The sequence below is a fragment of the Pogona vitticeps genome, chromosome 2 (genome assembly GCF_051106095.1).
Source record: "Pogona vitticeps strain Pit_001003342236 chromosome 2, PviZW2.1, whole genome shotgun sequence".
Taxonomy (NCBI): Eukaryota; Metazoa; Chordata; class Lepidosauria; order Squamata; family Agamidae; genus Pogona; species Pogona vitticeps.
This window is the reverse complement of record NC_135784.1, coordinates 159613102-159636019: the sequence shown is the minus strand read 5'-3', so window position 1 is coordinate 159636019 and position 22918 is coordinate 159613102. Positions and strand designations below refer to the sequence as shown.

General features: G+C 46.0%; 1 protein-coding gene across 4 annotated transcripts in view; it reads right to left on the bottom strand.

Moving 5' to 3' along the window:
* IKZF4 (IKAROS family zinc finger 4) overlaps positions 1-22918 on the bottom strand; it is a 102284-nt gene that overhangs the window by 50531 nt on the left and 28835 nt on the right. For 2 of the 4 annotated variants that reach the window (XM_072990985.2, XM_072990986.2), the window contains 2 exons: positions 20663-20808; positions 6664-6768 (listed from right to left, as the gene is read on the bottom strand). Coding sequence is in view for 2 of the 4 variants with exons in the window: in XM_020782749.3 (XP_020638408.1) it covers positions 6664-6768 (105 nt within the window). In the remaining 2 variants the exon portion in view is untranslated. The remainder of the gene's footprint in view (positions 1-6663; positions 6769-20662; positions 20809-22918) is intronic. The other 2 variants (XM_020782749.3, XM_020782740.3) reach the window with 1 other exon arrangement.

Genomic DNA, 22918 nt, shown 5'->3' with positions numbered 1-22918 from the left:
GTCATGGGTTTGGAGGGAAAGTTCCATCCTATGGGGAGTGGAAGGCGGGACATCAGGAGGAGGGGCTGTACTGTATATATATGTGAAGCCTGTGTGGTGAAGTGAAGACGCTGGGATGTGAAGACGAAGCAGCAGCTGGGAAGAAGAAGCTGGTGTGGGAGTCTGTGTGTCAGACAGGGTACTACTGTGTGTCAGTACCAACCTGATAGGTTCAGGTGTCTGTATGGTTAGCCAGAACTGATAGGTTCAGGGTCTGTGCTTCAAGTTAAGGGTTCTGTGTGAACCAAACTGTATGCATGTATGAATGAGACTAAGCCACGTTACTATATCTTATTCACCTGATCAATTTATTTTCCCTGTGTGTTGTTTTAAATAAACCTTATTCTTTATTTGTTTAAAAATCCATCCCTGGTCTGTGTGACTTCTTAAAGGGAATGGTTGGTGGCAGCTTAGTTAACGTGTGGCAGATCCCAGTAGGTCTGGGTTTGTCACATTGATTGGTGTCCAGCGTGTGGGATACGACTGGTCCAGTTGTCCAGTGGTACAGCAATGCCTTGGCAAGTGTGCCCAGAGCAAGGGGGGTCTAGTCAGGGACAATCTGAGGCGCGTAGGTAATCTTCTAGGTGTACCTCACGGGGAGGTGCGCTAGTAGAAGAACGTGCCAACTGGGGAGACTAGATTAGGGTGCTCTGAGGCAGCCTGTTTTTGGCGGGAAAAAAGCTGAGGCAAAACTGTGAAATAGCAGTGAGCTAGCTTGTCTGCTGAGAGGCCCAGCAGAGGGGGGTAGACTCCGGCTGGCTACAGTTGCAAGTAGTGCTGAAGGACAGCAGCAATCTATAGGGAAAGCTGGTTCTGAGGCAAAAGAAAAAAAAAAGTGGTCGTTTTATTTTGAGGCTTGACTTTTTAAAGCAGCCTATTCTGAGGGGGGATTATGCCCTTGACTCGAAGCCAGATGGCAGAAATGGGTGAAGTGAAAGACCCCCAGGTAGACCAAGGTTCTGAGGATGAATTTGGCTCAGTGCAAGGTGACAGCACGGGAGAACAGAACCCAGAACTCAGAAAATTGCTCATAGCCCAACAGCATGAACTGAGGATGAGGCAATTTGAAGTGGAGGAAAGATTAGAGAGAGAAAGAAGGGAGGAAAGAGAAAGGCAATTTGAAATGGAGGAAAGGGAAAGAGAGAAACAGAGACAGTTTGAATTAGAGAGAGAGAGAATGGAGAGGGAGGAAAGATTGGAGAGAGAGAGAATGGCGTTTGAATTAAGAAAATTGGAACTGATGAACCAGAACAATAATAACAATAGGGATTCTGAGGGAGGCCAATTGTCTAAAGCTGACCTGAAGAAATTCCCTGTGTACCACAAGGGAGATTGTCCTGAGGTGTTCTTTTCCTTAGTGGAAAGAGCGTTTGTGGACTTCTCAGTGAGGGAAACTGAGAAGATGACCATCATGCGATCTTTAATCAGTGGTAGCCTGGCTGAGGTTTATTCAGAGATGCCACAGGAACTGATGAGAGATTTTGCAGAGTTTAAAAAACTGGTGTTTGCAAGACATGGGATAAATGCGGAACAGCTGAGGCAAAGATTCAGGTCCCTCACAAAGAACCCAGAGCAGACTTTTACCCAAGTGGGGGCTCAATTGGTGAGGCTGCTAGAGAAATGGCTATCTCAGGAGGGGACAGAGACCTTTCAGCAGCTTAAAGATTTGATAGCGCTGGAACAGTTCTATTCAGTCCTGCATGGGGAACTGAAATTCCAGGTGAGGGAAAGGAAACCAAAATCTGTGGCAGAAGCAGCCGAGATCGCAGATTTTATTTACCAGATAAGAAAGCCCTTAGGTGAGGAGAAATCTGTAGGAAAACCCAAAGAAACCTACAGCAAGTACTCTCAGGGACCAGGGAAAAGCCAGCAAGGGGGAGGGGCCCATGGTGAAGGGAAACCCTCAGACATGAAACCAAGACCTCAGATTTTGGAGGGAAAACCAAAACAAGATGAGAAAGACTCAAAATACACCAGAAAATGCTATTTCTGTCAGGGAAAGGGCCATCTAATCTCAGAGTGTGAGAAATTAAAGCAGCTAAAAGGAATTGTGCCTCAGGATTCAAGTGGAACCAAGCCAAAAGCTGTGTTCTGTGTCCAGAAAGAGCAAGGCTCATTGTCACTGAGGGAGCCTGTTGCCATGGCTACTCAATCTGAAACAGCTACATCTGCTGATCAGGCTGAGGAAAATGGTCCTCTTGTAGAGGTCAGGCGCTGCCTGCTGGTGAGAACAGATTCTCAGTTGTTTGAGACAGCAGGGGTGGACGTAGGAATACTTGACCGTCAGTATCGGGGGCTGCGGGACACTTGTTCCCAGGTGACCCTGTGCCATCCAGATATTATTCCTAGGGAGTATGTAATCCCAAATGAGAGCATGAAGGTGGCAGGGATTGAGGGGCAGGTGATCTCTCTGCCAGTAGCGGAGGTACCGGTGAACTTTCAAGGCTGGAGGGGAGTTTGGCGGCTAGCAATTTCATCGACTCTGCCAGCAGCCGTGCTCGTGGGAAATGACCTGGCTGAACATGTGAAACGGGTGCTAGTGATTACACGTTCACAAGCCACCACGGGGACAGTTCAGGGGGGTACTGATGAGCCAGAGACGGAAGCAGAGGGGAGTTCAGAAGCTGTGGTGGAAACCTTAACCACAGACAGCAGATTTGGACAAGAGCAAAAGGCAGACGCCACTCTCCAAAAGTGTTTTGAACAGGTGACTGACGCCCAGCTAACACCTGAAACCCCAGTGAGATTTCTGGAGAAAAAGGGGATTTTATATAGAGAGACCCTGAGGAATATCTCGAAAGGGGGAGATGGGATCAGAAGTCAGCTGGTGGTACCTGAAAAGTATCGCCCCATGATCTTACAAAGGGGGCACTCTGACATGTTTGCTGCACACTTAGGGGTGAACAAAACACAGCAGAGAATCACACAGAATTTTTACTGGCCTGACATAGGGAAGCAGATCAGGGAGTTCTGTAAACAATGTGATGTGTGTCAAAGGCAGGGGAATAGCCGCGACAGGACCAAAGCAAAGTTGGGCCCTTTGCCTGTGATTGACACTCCGTTCAAATGCATAGGGGTGGATATTGTGGGACCTTTGCCCAAGGCCACAAAGAGGGGGAACAGGTTCATTCTCACCATTGTGGACCATGCCACGAGGTACCCTGAAGCCATACCCTTGACTAACATTGAAACTAACACAGTGGCAGATGCCTTGGTGGGGTATATGTCCAGGATGGGATTTGCCTCAGAAATAATCACAGATTTGGGCGCATCGTTCACATCAAAGCTCATGAAACGCTTATGGCAAATCTGTGGAATTAAGCACAAGGAAACCACTGCCTATCATCCTGAAAGTAATGGGTTAACTGAGAAGTTCAATGGGACTCTAATGCGCATGATTAGGGCTTACTTGGCAGAGAATCCAAACAATTGGGACCAGAAGCTGCAATCCCTTTTGTTTGCTTATCGATCAGTGCCACAAGCCAGTACCGGGTTCAGTCCATTTGAACTTTTATTTGGGAGAAGGGTGAAAGGGCCCCTGGATTTGATCAAACAAAATTGGGAGCAGATCACCCAGGATGACCCACAAGACGGTGTGACATATATAGACTCTTTAAGGAAGGACCTAAAAAGAAACCTAGAGCTAGCAGCAGAGACCCTGCAAGCTCAAAAGGTCAGAAAGAAAGCCTGGTGTGTCCAGAGAGCCGGGGAGAGGCACTTTGACCCAGGGGAGGAAGTGCTTTGGCCTAGGCTCTGCAGAGAGAACAGACTGCAGCTGGGTAGCCCAGAAGTAAAGTGCTTGGGTCACATGGTAGGGGGAGGAGTGATAAAACCCATGGAGGCCAAAATAGAAGCGGTTCGTGATTGGCCCAGACCCAACACCAAGAAAAAAGTCAAATCATTTCTTGGGTTGGTGGGCTACTACAGAAAGTTCATCCCGAGGTTTAGCGAGATTGCGGCTCCGCTGACCGATCTGACGAGGAAGAAGGCTGATGACCGCATCCCGTGGACCAGCGACTGTGAGGAGGCGTTCCAGAGGTTGAAGCAGGCGCTCATCAACTATCCAGTGCTGCGTGCTCCAGACTTCGACCGGGAGTTCATCGTCTACACCGATGCGTCTAACAGCGGGGTAGGAGCAGTTCTGTGCCAGGAGGATGAGAATGGTGACCAGCATCCAGTGTCCTACCTGAGTAGGAAACTTCAAAAAGGTGAGAGACATTTGGCAACCGTGGAGAAGGAGTGTTTGGCCATAGTCTACGCGATCCAGAAGGCCAAGCCTTACATCTGGGGAAGACATTTTGTTCTGTGCACTGACCATTCACCACTGCAATGGTTAAAGACAATGAAAACCCACAATAGCAAACTTATGAGGTGGGCTTTAAACTTGCAGGACTATGACTTTGAAGTGAAGGTGGTCAGAGGGTCAGTGAACTGTGCTGCTGACGCCTTGTCAAGAAGACCTGAAGAATGAAGACGGCGAAAGGAACATGGACTATGTATATATATTGAGGACAAAAAGTTAAATGTACCTGTTTTTTGAACTTGGTTTGTATGAATAAAGATAAATTGATGTAATGTATATGATAAATGTTTAAATGCCTAATTGATATGGTTAACTTAGAATGTAAGTATAAGTAAGTATGATATGGTATGTATAACTGTTGTTGTGTGTTTTATCCAGGTTGTTTTTTGGGAAAAAGCACCTTAGCTTTCCCCCTACAAAACAACTTATAAAGAGGGGAGGTGTTACATACAGCACTGATGTTACCTGTCTGTCATGGGTTTGGAGGGAAAGTTCCATCCTATGGGGAGTGGAAGGCGGGACATCAGGAGGAGGGGCTGTACTGTATATATATGTGAAGCCTGTGTGGTGAAGTGAAGACGCTGGGATGTGAAGACGAAGCAGCAGCTGGGAAGAAGAAGCTGGTGTGGGAGTCTGTGTGTCAGACAGGGTACTACTGTGTGTCAGTACCAACCTGATAGGTTCAGGTGTCTGTATGGTTAGCCAGAACTGATAGGTTCAGGGTCTGTGCTTCAAGTTAAGGGTTCTGTGTGAACCAAACTGTATGCATGTATGAATGAGACTAAGCCACGTTACTATATCTTATTCACCTGATCAATTTATTTTCCCTGTGTGTTGTTTTAAATAAACCTTATTCTTTATTTGTTTAAAAATCCATCCCTGGTCTGTGTGACTTCTTAAAGGGAATGGTTGGTGGCAGCTTAGTTAACGTGTGGCAGATCCCAGTAGGTCTGGGTTTGTCACATTGATGATATCCATTTCCTGTTTGTTAAATTCAAATGCAAGATTCCCTTCAGGTTACACTGAACAAGTGAGTTGATGCTTTCCAGTGGACCATCAGGTCCTTAAGGAATTGCATAGATGAGAAGGACTTCTGAATGTTTTTCCCCTAATGACAAAAACTGGGTTTCCATCTGAAGCATTTACTATTCCCCTTTTGACTGGACTATTAACATCAACAGTTTCAGATTAAGATCTCACAGCTGTCTAATACAAATAATTATTTGCATGGACGTGTCCTCCAATTTAGTGACTTCATTCATTTCTGTAAAATTTATTACATTCACAAAAATCAACAGGAAATTCCGGTGGTGGAGCACACTAGAAATCCATTAATGCATCCAAGTTTTTTTTGTAACATCCCCCCCCCCCCTTTTCTTCTCTGGCCCTTGTGAATTAGCATCACTAACATTTCCCCCAGTAATCCCAATCTGTAAATTAACATAGTTCTCTTGAACTGCCCTCTCCTTTATTATCTGAAAATAATTGCATAGAGATTCAATCTCTCAAACTAAAAATCTCAGATACATATCTGAGTGGCCAAGTGGGTATATCAATACAGGACCAGAAATACAGAGTAGCATAAAATACTGTGTAGAGAAAGTTGTTAACTGGCTTTGCAAAAAGTCCAGATAACCCAGACTTGGGATGCCAAGACCAGAGCACAGAGTGCTGTCCTCTGAAGATGCCAGCCACAGAGACTGGTGAAACGTTAGGAAGAACAACCTTCAGAACACGGCCAAAGAGCCCGAAAAAGCCACAACAACCACCAAAACCTGCTCTTTCTCAGGGCTACATCCAGAATGAATCCACAGCAGATTCTTCGCACAATCTGTGAATTGTTCTTCTATAGATCACCTTGAATAAAATAAAACTGAAGAGGTATGCAATGCTTTAGACCAAGCACAGCAATTGTGGTTCTTTAGAAATTGTTATCATGATGCCAGTGTGAAATAGAGTGACGGACTAGGACTCAGGAAACCTGGGTTCAAATCCCTGCTCAGCCATGGAAGCTCACTAGTCACTGGCAATAGTAAAAACCACTCCTTAAATATCTCGTAACTTGAAGGGTTTGGGAAGATCACCATAGGTCAGAAGCAACTTGATGGCATGCAGCATAATATAAATGTGGGACTGCAACTCCCATCAGTCCCAGCCAATGATAAGTATGCAATGCCGGGAGTTGCTATTCAGCAACATCTTGAGGGCCACCATTGCCTATCTCTGAGGTAGGCATATGAAGAGTAGCCTCTGCCCTGACCACACCTCGGTATAATACATTTTGAAAGCAAACTGCTGGAATTAGAAGATCGTGTACTCACCACTAAGGGATCGGATTGGGGAGGAATGCTGGCTATTTGGTGTGCTCACTGTGGGCCCCACAATCGTGGAGGTGAACTCCTTTTCCAAAGAGGAATCTCCACTACCTTTAAGAAAGAAGGAGGGAGCAAAGGTAAGTTTAGGTAGCTTTGTTATATGAAACAAATTCAAGAAATTAATTTATTTCCTTTGTGATCAGGTCAAAGAACTGGCAGCAAGGACAGAAGGCTCTCCCGATACCCTCCAGTAAGATCTACCCCTAGTAGCTTATCACTTCTAAAAGGAAAATTAGGCACCCATGTTCCTGGTGAATGACCATAAACAAAGAAAAATCTAAACTTCTTCAAACAGAAAACTGCAATAATGGTTTTTGTACTACTGTACATAACTGAAGAGGAGCAGAGCATCCTCTAGGTCCACATCTCATTGTTTGACAGATCCAACATTCAGAACAGAGATGCCAGACATCGGCATTAGTAAAACCTATTCTATTGTGTACACGCAAGAATCTCCTTTTGTCAACAAGACTGAATTCATAAACATTTTCAGAATTATAGCATCAGTTTAACATGTATTGCCAAAATATCTTAAGCTAAGCTAGCTGGAGGCTTGGAAGCAATATATGCAACAGCACTTGGGGTTCCTCTCAGAATTTCATTACATGGCAATTAAAGGATAAAGGGATTTTTATTTAAAATTTGAATAACTAGAAATGCATAAATAAGATCCACAGCAGACATGGCCTTGCTGTTGTAGGCTTTGCTCTTGAAAATAATATGCAATGCAAATGAAGCAGCCTACAGAAACTCGCCATATAGAAGAGAGTTTTAACCAGCATGAGGTCTCATGGAGAAGCTGATATTACCATTTTTCTGAACAAAAGGTGACTGACAAATCCAAGGGCAACATTACTGCAGAGAATTAATTTCAAATGGGTCATTCCACTGAACTGCTGTTGCCTTCAAGAGGAAGGATGCTCAGAAACAGAAACAGTTGGCCTCTGTTTATAAGAAGAAACAAGAAGGCATTGCATATTGATTATCTTATTAACTGCTTATTAGCTACAGCATACATAGAAATCAGACAACTTGGAAGTGCCCAGGGCCTTGGGGTTTACACAACTGGATCTGCAGGGTCTGGCAACTTGCCCTTTCACTAAACCCAGTGCACAAACTCAGGTTATCCAAAAATACAATTAAGACAGAAATATGTTTCTAGCGAGCACTTTCATCTCTTGCGTTAATAAACTCCTGTCCTTGCCATGTCCGGCCTTGTCTCACTTGTCATTTTATGGTGATCTCCCTATTTTATATATAACATTTCATCTTCATGTACTTTTTGTTAATTTTGTTATTTTATATTGGAATTATGATCCAAATTTGTTGCAGTTCTACAGTGCATTAATTAGGAAATGTAAGGAAAGTATTTCCCTAGTGATTCCTAAGTCTCTCCATAGCCACACTTTCACGACTATGTAACAAAACATGGATAATAAAAATATGTTTGCTTTTGAAAGCTTCATGTTCCCATTTGGTTTACACACCCATATGCGCTGGTACCGCTTGAAACTCTCTGTGCTTGTAATGCTACTTTGCGCTGATATCAAATTGTGATGGCATATTTCCATAACAAATTATTTTGAACCAGTGCAAAACATCTTAAAAATTGGTCTGCTAGCCTCTGATTGTTAAAAACAATAACAAAACAAAAACAGAAAGAATCATGTTTTTTTTAATGTGTTCCACAGCAAGGATAGACAAATATCATCATCATCTTATGGAAGAGACCCTATGGATCATCGAGTCCAGCAAATCTCTTGGCAACAGTTCTCTCCCAAGCAGGTAAATGTGCATCTAGTTATTCTAATACTCTGACCTGCTCACCCTTGTAAGCATGTCAGAAGAATAACGGAAGAGAGAAATAAATAAGATCTCACCCTGGCAACCTGCCACTTCTGAAGAGAAATACAGCCCCCACCCCTTTGGTATGAATGAATGACAATACAGGAGGCAAAATCTAAATGTATTTAAAATACAGAAGTGCTCTGCAGTAATGCTTGTACAATCCTAAGCATCCTTCTCAGAAGTCAGATCTACTGTATTAAACAGAGGCTACTCTCTAGGAAGTGCAGCTGAGCTGATATTTCACTTCTTACAACTTTCAACATTTTCAGCTGAACTTTAGTTTAGCAAAGGTAGGTCGCAAAAGGTAGAGCAGACACGTTAACTATTGTCTGCTCCTGTAGATTCTAGGTCTTGTTACAAATCTGCTTTGCAATGATGCCATTTGATCCTTCAAGAGCATAATACTAACAAACAACAGGCAGAAAGCTAATAGAAGTATAATGCCCTCCACCCAATGCCCCTCCGCCACAGCTCTTGTCAACGTTAACTAACCTTTCAATATTAGTACTGTAGTATCTTTGTTACTAAGCTTATGGAATTTTGATACCTTATCAAATTCTTGTAACACTGTGGCATGAAAAGCATCATCACCCAAAATCCCCTGACTGGAAGGCAAGTCACCACTGCATCATCCAATCCATTGTGTAATGGCTGGCAAGGGGGCAGGCACACACACTTATAATCCAATCATTTATTGAACAATTTGTCCCAGCTCTAAATTAAGCTGGGCACTATTCATTTTAAGTGGACAGTTTGACACCTCCTAAATCTGTTGAAGGTCAAAGGTGTTTCAGTGTCCTTTACCAAAATTTTGCACTGGAATCGTGTTAGTGATTTACATATGTGCGAGCTAAACTGTGTAACTCACCATGGTGAACTGCTGCTAACTAATATGATACTCGGCATATTATTAGGTATACACCTGCTCCATAATTGGGTGCACACCTGGTTATTCAATTAGCACCTAATTAACTATACAACACCTTGTGAGTTATACAATTTAACTTATGCGTGCATAAATCACCAGTATGTTTCTGGTCATTCTTTAATTTTTTTTTTGATGCTGACAAGGTATCTGATTCTCCCATCAGCCAACCATGTGTTTGACAGAGACTGGAATGCAAAGTGCTTGTAACAGTAAATGTCAGTAACTAGGATGCAATAGAAGGTTTGGGGCATCCAACCCAAAAGAATAAAGTGTGTTTCATATAAAGAAAGGTTGGGCAAATTATGACTCTATAGATGTGGTTGGACTGTAAATCCTATCAACCCATCCGGCAAAGCCTATGTCAAAGGATGGTGGGTGCTGCAGGGCAACATTTGGATGGCCAGAGCTTAACTAGCCCTGGCCTAAAGAGACACTTCAAAGTGGGACATTAGGTTTAAATATTGTGATAAGCTTGAAGAGCAAAAGAGTACAGTGGACCCTCGACTTACGGAGTTAATCCGTATTGGAACTGTGGCCGCAGGTCGAAAATTTCGTAGGTCGAGGGTCCATTTCCCATAGGAATGCACTGAAAATCATTTGATTCATTCCAGCCAGAGAAAAAAAAATCCAGGGCTTCCAAAGCTGCACCCTCTGCCTTCTGTCCCCACTGTCCTCTGCCTCCCATCCCCGTGGGGACAGGAGGCAGAGGGCACTGGGGACAGGAGACAAGAGGCCAGGGGGTGCACCTTTCTAAGCCCTGAAAGCCAGCAGCGGGCGCGGAGCGGCTTTCAGGCAGATCGTCTTTCGGAGCTTAGAAAGGTGCACCCACTGGCATCTCCTGTCCCCAGTGCCCTCTGCCAGGCAATGGGGACAGGAGACAAGAGGCCAGTGGGTCCAGCTTTCTAAGCCCTGAAAGCCCAAAGCTGACAGCGGGTGCAGAGTGGCTTTCGGCTTTCCCCGCCTTCCCCCCGCTGGCAGCTTTGGAAGCCGAAAGCCACCCTGCGCCCGCTGTCAGCGTTGGGCTTTCAGGGCTTAAGATCTGCAGCCTACGGACTGGAAGGGGGAGGCAGGGAAAGAACCAAATTTGAATTTGGCGCTTTCCCTGCCTCACCCTTCTGGTCTGTAGGTTGATCCTCTGGCCGCAAGTCAAAGTGAAACTTTGCGCCCGGAGAAGTCCGTAGGTCGAAAAGTTCATAGGTGGAGCCAAACGTAAGTCGAGACTCCACTGTAATAGCTTTGCATTTTGGTCCGCCAGCTTCTTTATCACAACCTTTAAGCCTAATCATGTCCCGTAAGTAATAGCTCCTTATAGATAACGGAGAAGAGTATGAGGAACAAGCACGATCCTTCTGGATTTAAAACTTCTGGCATGCTAAAACATGTTCTCTCATTCCATCCTCCCGTTTTACACCCTTTGTCTAAGGGTTCTCCCATTACATCCTAAAGAAGACAAAACTCTGATTTAGGTTGCAGTTCTATACCTACTTACTTAAGTATAAGCCATATTGATCTCAAAAAGAGACTTTCTTCCAAGCACACTGGATTGCACTGCTACTGTCAGTGTACTAATCAGTAGCTTGAAACAACTTGGTATTTCAATTTAAATAAAGGGGAGGGGAAGAAAACTGAGCAAATTGATCAAGCTCCAATCCTTACATTCAAATCGACTCATTGTATAAAATACAAAAAGAAGAGCAGAAATTATGAAATTGTAAGTAGAGGCAATCTAACAAACTGAACATATTGCCCCCTCAAAAAAAATTCCCTCCTTTTTTTCTTGCCATTTGTGTTTTGTTTTTGAGGTCCATTTCTGAGCTGCATCACTTCAAAATGTCAATGGATAGCTCTCAAAACCTAACTTTCTTATGAAAAAAGCTTATTGAACATGGAAGACACATATTTCAGGGAGAAGATTAGTCTAGATATCTTCCCTCTGACATCTACTATTCTTGGGGATGAGAGAACTCTTTGAATGAAGGAAGACTTAGCCATCTGAGCCTCCATATTTAGAATTATAGAATAATTGAGTGGGAAGGGGCATATAAGGCCATAGAGTCCAACCTTCTGCTCAATGCAAGAATCCAAATCAAAGCAGATGTGACAGCTGGCTGTCCAATTTTTTTTCTGAATGCCTCCCACGATGGACTGCTTACCACCTCCTGAGATAATTGGTTCCATTGTCATAGTGCTCTAGCAGTTAAGAAGTTTTTCCTGATATTCAGCCTAAATCTGGCTTCCTGTAGCTTGAGCCCATTATTACTACACTCTGGGATGATCAAGAACAATCTACCTTTCTAGTATTTGAACTGTGCTATCAATCTTTTCTCAAGGCTTTCAGTCTTTCCTTATAGGGACTGGCTACAATGTCCCTTGATCATCCTTAGTTCAAAGGGGCAGAGGCAACTCGAGGACAAGACATCCACCTCAGTGAGACTAAAGCTGTTAGGACTGTAAATTTAGCCTCAGTACAGAAATTAGGTGTACCACAATATTCTACTTAAAGAGAGTCATTGTGGTGTAACTACCAAGCAGGGTACTTTTCTAGAGAATTGAAAGATCACGATTAGAGATGGGGACGAATTTAAAAAATGGTGATTCATTTTGATCCGTTATTTGTCAAGGTTAACAAATCAAAGAATACGAATATATGAATATTCTTCAACGAATCGATATGTCGATTCATCTGCACTTTAAATGGCTATAACACTGGCCTCTGATGACCTAGAGACACCAGATCTGCAGGGAAGCTTCCTCAGACAACTACAACTCCTGAACGTCTGGTGAACATTGGATCATGGACCCCCGGGTTATATGGTCACAAAGAGGACCCCCAGGATAGCTTCCCCCCAGGTACTTAGAGACCCCAGAATCACAACGGAGCTTATTATGTCTTTCCCCAACACGCCTACCAACTCTGTTGAAAATTGGATATTGGAACTCCAAGTTATTCACCCACAAATTGGGTCCCTCCGGGAGAGCTGACCACATGGCACGGAAGCCGATGGCATTGAGGGAGTTACAGTGGTGCCTAGCTAGACGATGTTAATCCGTTCCATTGAACTCGCTGTCTTGTGAAAAAATTGTCTAGTGAAAAGCGTTTCCCCACTGGAATGCATTGAAACCCGTTTAATGCGTTCCAATGGGGAAAATAGTTGTCGTCCATCGAAAATCGCCCATAGGGAAGCCATTTTGCGAAGTGCCAATCAGCTGTTTAAATCGCTGTCTTGCGAAGCATCAGTCCCAAAAACACTCGTTTTGCAAAGATCGCCCATAGGGAAGCCATTTTGCGGAGCCACCGATCAGCTGTAAAAATCGTCATCTTGCGAAAAAACGGTCTGCAAAGCACGGACCAAATCGTCGTCCAGCGAAATCCCCCATAGGAAAAACCATTTTGCAAATCACTATAACGATTGCAAAAAGTCAACGTCTAGCGAAAAAACTGTTTTGCGGGGTAATCGTCTTGCGAGGTACCACTGTATATTTAGCTGCAGCAGAATGAGAGTCCCTTTGGCAGAGGCATGCATGAGGCATCGAGTTTGTCTTCAGTTCAGCACAACATTACATTTGCCAGTGAAGTAGAGTTTGCCCTCAGGACAGGAGGACTGGAGGCAAGGAGGTATTTGGCAGCACAGCAGGGTTTTTGGCTCCGTCGGGCACTGAGGAAGTTGGCAGCAGGAAAACAGGCTCTTTTGGCCCCATTGGGCACTGAGGGAAAAGGCGGCAGGAAAGCAGGCTTTTTGGCCCCATCGGGGCACTGAGGTAAGTTGGCAGCACCAAAGCAGAGTGTGTTGCCCCATCAGGCACTGAGGACGTTGGCAGCAGCAAAGTGCCGTGTGTTGCCCCTTCCACCTGAGGAAGTTGGCAGCAGGAAAACAGGCTTTTGGAAACAGATCAGCTATGTAATCTGAAGCCGGGCGATGGGGTGACAAAGATGCTCGTTTAGAACTAGAAAGCTGCGGATTGGAACTTGGCTGCTGAGATGACCTGGACATGACAAAGATAGCCCTCAGAGGTTTGGGACAGGCCGGCCCCCTTGGAACAGGTTGAAAACCAGATGAGCTCTGCCGTCTGAAGCTGGACGATGGGGTGAAGGGATGACTCCTGGACAGGCTTTTTGTGAGGCTGAGACAGGCCCTCCTTGGCACAGGGGAGGCCCGGACACAGACAGGCTTTAGGAGACTCACCTGTCCACCAATGTCTAACTAGACTTGCTGACAACCTTCAAAGAAAGAAAGATGCTTGGGTTGAAAACCAGACCTCTGCCGTCTGAAGCTGGGCGATTGGGTGATGAGATGATGCCTGGACAGGCTTGGATGGGGCAGAGCCTGGCTTTGGGTGTGCCAACATGGCCAGACAGCCCTCTGTCTTGGCACATTATGGGCGTCATCCAACACTTTGCTTTTGTACACTTTTGTTGTACAAGAGCAATTATTTATTTTCTTACTGCTCAGTCTGGGTCTGCCAAGAGAGTTGGATGGCCCTCTTCACTTGTTTGGGGGTGCTGGGACCGGCTCTGGGTATGGCAGCCAAAAGGGTTAGATGGCCCTCTTGGCATGTTCAGGTGACGTGCAGAGAGGCTTTGGGTGGGTGGGGCAGAGCCCGGCTGCGCTGCTATTACAGCAGATAATCTGTGGGGCAGCTGGTGAGTTGAACTAATTCGTTTGGGTAGTTTGTTCTAACTTCTGACTACCTACTGAGTTGGCATGGAACTGAAAGCAGAGTGTGTTGCCCCATCAGGCACTGCGGTAGTGGGCAGCAGCAAAGTACAGTGGTGCCTCGCTTAGCAACGTTAATCCGTGCAGGGAAAAACGTTGCTAAGCGATTTTATCGCTAAACGGATTTAAAAAGCCCATAGAAACGCATTAAAACGGTATTAATGCGTTCCTATGGGCTTCAAAACTAACCTTAAATGAAAATCCTCCATAGGGGCGGCCATTTTCAGTGCCTCTAAAGCGAGGCAACACAGCGGGTGGCCATTTTGTTTTTCCGGCAGCCATTTTGAAACCGCCAATCAGCTGGCCAAAAATGGGGGCTTTGCGGTGATCACTTACCTGCGATCATTGCAAAGCGAATTTTCCCCATAGGGACCATCGCTAAGCGATCGCTTTTGCGATCGCTTAAACCCCGTCACTAAGCGATTTCGTTGCTCAACGCAGCGATCGCTAAGTGAGGCACCACTGTACTGTATCTTGCCCCATCAGGCAGTGAGGCAGTTGACAGCAGCAACGTAGAGTATGTTTCTGCATCAGGCACTGAGGTAGTTGGCTCCAAAGTAGGCGGGAAAGCATGTCTTAATAGGCATCGGGCACTGAGGCAATTGGCAGCAAAGTAGGCTTTGCCTATTGGGTGTGTAGTGGCAGAAATCTTCAACATCGATGAGCAAGGGGGTGGCATATGAAACACAAGTCTCCAGAAAGAATTAATTATTTAGTCAAGTATGCTGTTTTTGACTACCAGGAAGGGCTTGGGTCAGCCCAGCCCTCTTGGCATGGGGAAGCCAGGAAGACAGCTTTAGAAAGCCAGATGATCAGCTCTGCAGTCTGAAGCCGTGTGATGGTGTTGTTTGTTTTGTTATTGATGAAGAAAGGGGACGGTGGTTGTTGTTGTCACAAGATAAACTCTGCAGTTTCAAGCCATGCGATGGGATGATGCCTGGACAGGCTTTGGGGCCCCATCGGGGCACTGAGGTAAGCTGGCAGCAGCAAAGTAGAGTGTGTTGCCCCATCGGGCACTCAGGCACACGGCAGCCGGAAAGCAGGCTTTTGGGCCCCATCAAACACTGAGGAAAAAGGAGTTCAACAGTTCTTGGCCTGCTGGTTCGACTTGATCCATCAGGCAGGCAGGCAGGAGTTCAAGCAATCTTGGCATGCTGATCTGACTTGATCCAGCAGGCAGGCAGTCAGGAGTTCAACACTTCTTGACCTGCTGGTCTGACTTGATCCAGCAGACAGGCAGGCAGGTACGACTTGGTTGGAACTTGGCCCGAGGAGACAAATGGAATTGGCAGCTGGAGTTCCTACCTCTTTGGGTTCAGTGAGGGGAAGCCCAACAACGGAAGGTTCCCCTTGATAAACGACAGTCTCTCCGTAGTAACAGGATCCAAATGTGAGCGGTGTGGTCGGATTATGTCTCCAAGATGGAAAAACACGCGCTCGCTTTAGACGCTGGTGGGAGGGGTGGAAAGGAGGTCCATGGCTACATTGGACAACTCCGGCCATATGACTAGTTTCCTAGCCCAGTAATGGAGTGGATCTGACTGGTGGGGCTGAGGGGGCTCAACCAGAAATTCCCACACCATTATCTTTGCTGAATCCTCCTCAGCCGGTTGTCTTTCCTCTGAGGCAAGTGCCAAGGTCACCACAGCGCTCCAGTAATGTTGGTGGTGGACACAGCCTTTACCAGATGAAGTCTTTCCCTGTGCTTTGGGCAAAGCACCCTGCCCCTCATGGCCTGACATTTCCGTTGCCCCACACAAGCATTGTGCCCCCAGCGCCCTGCAGACCTCAGTGGAGAGCTCCATTCTCCACTCCTCGAGGTCTGAGGTGCGTGCTGGCAAGCTCTCCTTCATTCAAAGATCACACAAGCAGGCCATGCGGTAAGCTCTGTCACTGTAGACAGGATAGAGCCGCTTCTGCACGCCTGCCTGCAACCTTTTCACCAGTGGCACAGTGGTTAAATCGCTGTACTGCAGCTAAAACTGTGCTCACGACCCGGGGTTCAATCCCAGGTAGCCGGCTCAAGGTTGACTCAGCCTTCTATCCTTCCGAGGTCGGTAAAATGAGTACCCAGCTTGCTGGGGAGGCAATGTGTAGCCTGCATAACTAACTTGTAAACCGCCCAGAGAGTGCTTGAAGCACTTTGGGGCGGTATATAAGCAGCACGCTTTGCTTTTGCTTTTATATAACCATGGTTTCCAGGAAGGGCTTGTGCACCTCTATCATCTGGGAGAGGGCCAGCCAATCCGTGGCACTGATGGCTACCTCTCTCCGCCCCGGGCAGAATGGGCATGGAGGACATGATGTCTTCCAAAATGGCCTTCTGCTCCACCAGGCAGGACACCATGGTGTAGGCGGAGTTCCACCTGGTGGGCAGGTCTGTCAGGAGAACATTGGTCTCCTGACCCAACTCCTCCTGCTTCTCACGCAGCCAACGGGCAGCTTTCAGTCTGTGGGAGAAGTGGCCCACCAGTTGGCGACATTGCTCCAGGAGTGCCCGCGTCTCCCGGGAGTATTCTGTGCACCATGCATACGATGCCCTCAAAGCCCACTGCGTTCAATGCTGCCAACATGTTCCGCCCAGCATCTGTGACCATGTGGTCACAGGTCACCTCCCCCTCCGGTGTCCACTCCTGCAATATGGACAGGAACTCATCGGTGATGTTCCTCCCCATTGCCTGAGCTTCCATGTGCTGCGCCTGCAGCAGAACGGACCTGTAGCCTGGGGGCACGGCAAGGGCCTCCCCCTGTGGCCCTGTCGCCGATGCCCTGCCACTACTCAAGTCCTCTGGCTGCCATCTGTGAGCGAGAGGTAGCCGTGCTGACCTCTGCTCCACAGGTCTGCTGTGAAGTGCACCTTGTGCCCTTGTAGCCATGAAAAATGGTCACGGATCACCTCCCTCACAGAGTCATAGAGCAAGGGCAGCACTCTAGAGCTGAGAGTTCTCCATGAGGGGAGGCCATACCAGGGGGCAAAAAAATGCAGCAACCGGTGGAAGGCTTGGGATTCCACAATGGCCAGTGGAAGTCCAAGGAGGGCGATCGTTCTCGGCAAGGAGACAAGTGGCCGCCTGCTGGGCCTTGCTCTTTGACCGCCGGCTGAGGGTCATGGTGGACCCAACAGGTGCCTTCTCATGGAGCATGGACTGCCTCATGCTCCCGGCCCCAGAAACCCCTGTGGCTGCCCTTTTGAAAGGAGGCGCCTCCTCCTGCCTCCCTTCTGCCTCCCCTGGAGCTGCCCTTTTCCCTCTCCCAGACGTCGTGGATAAAGTGCCTAATCTGGAGAGGAGCCTTGGGTGGTGCCTCTCCAGTTGTTGGCGGAGGGCGGTGGAGGACAGATGCCTGGGATCTAACCCCTTCCGGACCACCACAAGGCAGTGCCGGCCATGGGTCATCAAGCATCGTGAAGTTAGCCCACATGGCCCCTCTGCCATGTTTGCCCAAACAAGGACGCACTGCCTGCCCCTGACTGCTGGCCTGGGAAGAACTCTGTGTCTCAGGGGTGCTGCTGGTCTGTGAAGCCCGCCCTGCTGTTACTGGTTCCAAATCGGACTGGGGATCTTCAGAAACAACCAGTAACTCCTCAGACTCCTCTAGGAAGAGGAGCGGCAGTTCTTTTGGCACCTCTGGAGGCTTTGGTTCCTTGCCTGCCTGCAAGGCCACCGGAGGAGGGACAGTGGCAGCACTGGTTATAAGAGCCTCGTGGCACAGTGGTTAAACCGCTGTACTGCAGCTAAAACTGTGCTCACGACCTGGGGTTCATATCCCAGGTAGCCGGCTCAAGGCTGATGCAGCCTTCTATCCTTCTGAGGTCGGTAAAACGAGTACCCAGCTCGCTGGGGGGGGGCAATGTATAGCCTGCATAATTAACATGTAAACCTCCCAGAGAGTGCTTGAAGCATTATGGGGCGGTATATAAGCAGCATGCTTTGCTTTGTTTTTATTGTAGACATGGTTGTGCACATGGTGGTCATGATGATGGTGCTGCTACCTAGCCTGCGTAGCTTCACAGCCTTCTTCCCCTTGGATTGCCCCTGAAGAAATCCCTTCATTTTCTACGGCTTGCCTAACAAACCAACTGAACAAATAAAGCAATGGAGATTGAGGAAGTAAACTAATAGAGAGTCAGAGAGTGTGTATAAATTTTATTTTTAGAATGATGGTGGTGTAATTCTTTTACTAAAATGTGACCTGCCTACCTAAACAAAGCCCACCCTCAGTATAATGTAATTAGGAACCCCCCCCCGCAACCCAGTGTGGCAGAGAAGTCCAAAAAGTCCAAAAGGAAAAGCCCTGCCAGCTAAGTCTCAGTCAGACACCGACCCCCAATAAGTACTATTGGAAGAAAAAGGAATGATGGATCCAACCACCCACCAAATTCCCTGAGAGACAAAAGCCTCTCTAAAATGAACTTTTGAAAACTGAATATAAAGCCCCCCCCACTGGATGATACACACACACAAGCCTCCAAGGGAAAAATGCTTTGATTTGAATTTGAAATGAAATTAAGCCCTTCTGAAGAAGTAACCCAAGCTATCTAAAATCACTCCCCAAATTCCCAGTAAAGTTTATGATGATTCATGAATAATGATGAAAAAGAAAAATATCTTTGCTTTGCTACCACAAAAGTGAACCTGCAAGAGCACCAGCAAGCCAGTGAGCAGCAACTGTTCTCACTCCGGAGAGCACGAACAGGAGTGGGGAACGGCCAGATGGGAAAAGCTTATATGAAGCGTCTGTAAAAGTAGCGCTATTGGCTGCCAGACGTGCCAATCCAGGATCTCTGTCCTGATTGGCCAGAGCTTTGAATTGGCGTCAGCAAGCTCAGAGGCCCTCCAAAGGGGTAATGTATTTAGACAATTATGAATGGATCGACGAATAAAACCGAAGAAATATTCATCAAGCCATATTTGTCCTGATTTAAAATTTTACAAATACGCGTCGACAAATATATGACGGATCGGCTATGTTTGTCAGAAAAACTGATCCGTTTTTATATTCGTCCCCATCTCTAAACACAAAACTAGATTGGTCTCTTACCTGCAACCATCTACCTCTCTCTAAGCCTCAAATTCCCCATCCTCTAACTTAACGCAGGTCAAGAGTCTTTTGGAAGCAACAACAAATTTCCAATCATGTGGGGACAGGGGCCTGGCCAATGATGCATGGCAGGGCATTTGAAGTTCTGGATAAGGATAATCTTAGAACTGCAGAGCTGGAAGGGACCCTATGGATCATCGAGTCCAGACCCCGTCAAAGAGGAACAGTGAGGAATAGAACTCCCAACCTCTGGCTCCACAAGCAGAGGCCTAAACCACAGAGCTATCCAGCTGTTCAACACAGATCAATAAAGGTGGCAGAGCAAACATTGGAACCATCATGCCAACCCCTGCATGCATTTTCCACGAAGCACTCTCCCCTTTCTATCAGCTACAATAGTTATAATTCTTGTTTAATGCTCCTATCATCTGGAACTACTCCTATCGGCTCAGAGCACAAATTCTAAAAAGGATGACGCATATCTGGAGAAAGTCTCATTTGCTGAGACTTTACAAAGAAAGGTGATTTTTCTTTCAGTTCCAGCAGACTGTTGTTCTTATGCTCACACCTCTTAACACATTCCAGAATCTACCAGGAGAAAGCCAAAATACAATTCCATCCAGGTGAGCTCAGGTTTATTTTAAGCACAACATGCAACACTTGCACCTCTTGGCTATTTCTATCTGTTTCAAAAGAAATGTTTTGCTCTCCTCTCCTTCCATTGCCATAGCCTGATCATGAAGATAATCTCTCAACCTTTCCCTTAACCCTGCCATTATTCAGACAGCTCAAGAGAGGACTCTGAGGCATGCTTAAACCTATATATAAGTGCCTGGAAGCAGCCACAGAAGCAGCCACACACTGCTCTCCGTGGGTATTAAAATGTGCATTAGAAGTGAATGATACCATGGTTAAGCAAAATAGCCAGCAGCAACAAACAGTTCTAGCTGGAGCAAATTAAGCATCAACGCCTTGGATTTGTTCTGCTCCTTGCAGATAGACTCAGTGAATGATGATCCCAGCCTCTCCCTAGGCTTTCACTGAATTGTCAGGAGTGGGGGGAGGAGTGGGGGGGGGAGAGAAAAGGAAAGACTTGAACAGAGACTTAGCAGCTCCTTTTAGAAATGCACTCTGCTTTTATCTCCCCCTTTTCTTGTCGCTGTTCTTTTGTATCCAAAAGCCTGCAGCCGGGTTTCAAACAGCCCCTGCCCTCCCCACCTCCCAACATTGCCAAGATATGGAATTCCAGAGATCAATTTCTCTGCATCTAAAGTGAGGGACTTCCTCCGTTGCGCTGCATGGCATCAGAAACACCCCACCCGCCCACCCCAAATGGCGCCAAGTGTAAATAAAAACAGAAACAGCATGGAGTTATTTCAGACAGCAACCCCCGCCCCCTCCCCAGTTAACTTACATTATTCTACCTTGCTGACGATACCCTGGAGTGTTATCACAGCCAACTCCTTGGAAACAGCACTGGAATACAGACTGTGAGTGTGTGTGGCTGCATCTCGGCAGTAGGGTGAACTCAGCCACTCACCTTCCAGGAAGAAGAGATTCCTGGAAGTGAGAGAAACGGCCGTCATTTTACAGTCAAGCAGCACCGTTTGAGCAGGAATCCATACGGCTGCAGTGTCCCCTTTCGCTGAGATTCAGGCTTGCTCCCCTAATGCTTTATGCCCCTTTGCCTAAAATAGAGCCATCAGTTACACGGTGACATTCCTTTAGTCTGGTTCCAAGAGAAAAACAACAGCTCATTGCTTTAGCTAGAAAGGGGCAAGGAAAGTCCAGGTGAAACACACCCCAGTTGTTGTCTGCCCTCCATCACTTGGGCAACAGAAATGGATGCTGAACAGGAAAGAACATATTGCTCGGGAAAGGTAAGCGTTCCCATCAAAGAGCTTTTAACACTCCAGAAACTGACAGCAAAAATTGTGTAAGTGCAATGAAACACTCCATCGGCATTTTAATAGCAGGGAAAAAATCTATTAAGGATTGCTTCACACTTGACATGATCAATTTATCCTGTAATAATAAAGTGTCCTTGTCCCTTTGTCTAACTGATTTCTCCAGCCAAATAGCAGCTGCCAGGTCAAAACCATGCCTGTACTCCTAGCACAAAAGAAAAGGCTGGACCTGAACCTCCTTCATATTACCTTCTATGTGACTGTCAGACATAAATTACTTCTTATGGAAGCTTAAAAAAATTCTTGGAAGTTTCCATAGTTTTACCAAGCAGCCTCTCATAAATTCAGTCTATCATTCCCTGAAATCCCAACTTCAGAGGATGTTCCCTTCTGTCTTTTCTGCTAAAGAATTAATACCTCCCTGGCTTTCTAGATTGGGAGCATAAGCTATTGTTATCTTCAGACTTGAAAGTATGCCTTTTTCCAGTTCCATTTCCATCATGCCTATTTTTAAGGCCATTTAGAAAAAAGAAAAAAGTTTCAAGAAGTTGGCTGATTAATTAGCAGATTTAATCCACTTGCCTAATAAAAATATAATAAATAAAAACGAAAAATAGTTGTAAAGGAAATAGTACACTCTGTGTTATCTTATGTTATGCACATGTATCGTGGCAGGTATTCTACCTGAAACAGCATTTATTCCCTCCTACCTATATCTGCCTCTTCTCTAATGGTACTTACCACTCATGTTTCGTATCAGTAACAATGTCAGAGGACTGATGACCAACTATTTAAAGGCATATTTTAAACTAGCAAAGCTTTGATGAGTTAATATTTATTGCTTTAAAACTGTAGCCTTATTTCAATCCTTTGACTGAGGATGGGCATTCTTGAGCTCAGGACCACAAAGCCTTAGTAATTCCTCTCCTTGCATTATTTACCATTATTTAAAAACAAAACCAGAATTGTAGGGTGATCATAGTTTTCAAAGCTAGATGGTCAAACCCCAAAATTTTAGTAGCCTTGTCTGTCCTATGCATCTATCACGCCTTGCTTAACAAATTGTGATGCATTTCTGACTTGGAGGTCTGCAATGTGACAAGCATCCTCTCTGTTAATGACTGATACAATTGACAGTGATGAGAACTGGGACAGGCTAAACATTGTAGTGTAACATAATACCCCTGGGCCAATGTGGACAGACAGTTCTACAGCCATGTGGCCTGGTATGAAAGTGTGTTTGAGCAGAAATCCTCTAAACCGCTGGCCTTGTTCACTCTGTGCACAGTCAGCCCTTACTACTGGCTAGGATGGCTTACAGAAATGCCAGCCCAACATCCGGGGGTTCCAGTCCAGCTCTACCTGTGGAGGAGGAAACGCTCTGGCCAGAATTCTGCTCCAGCAATAAGCTCTGCAACAGTTCTTTAAATGAAAGAATGAAGACACATACTCACTGTTCTTGCCCCAGACTCCTTGTTCTTTCCCTTGGTTGACTTTCAAAGTACACATGCTCAATACTTTCCACCAGAATAATAGATAAGAACAGGAGAAATACACCATTTAAGTTTTTAAAAAAAAAGTTTAAAAGGCTGAGGAAGAAAATGGCTTGAAAAGAAGATAACGGAATCTGGAAACCATACCCAGCTTCTTTGGGAGACACAATAAGCCTTAAAGAGTTGGAAGGGTGATGGAGCAGATTCCATGATCTGAGTAAAGCAGCGAACATACCTAACATTTTTAGTCATTCCAGAATGAAAGGAAGG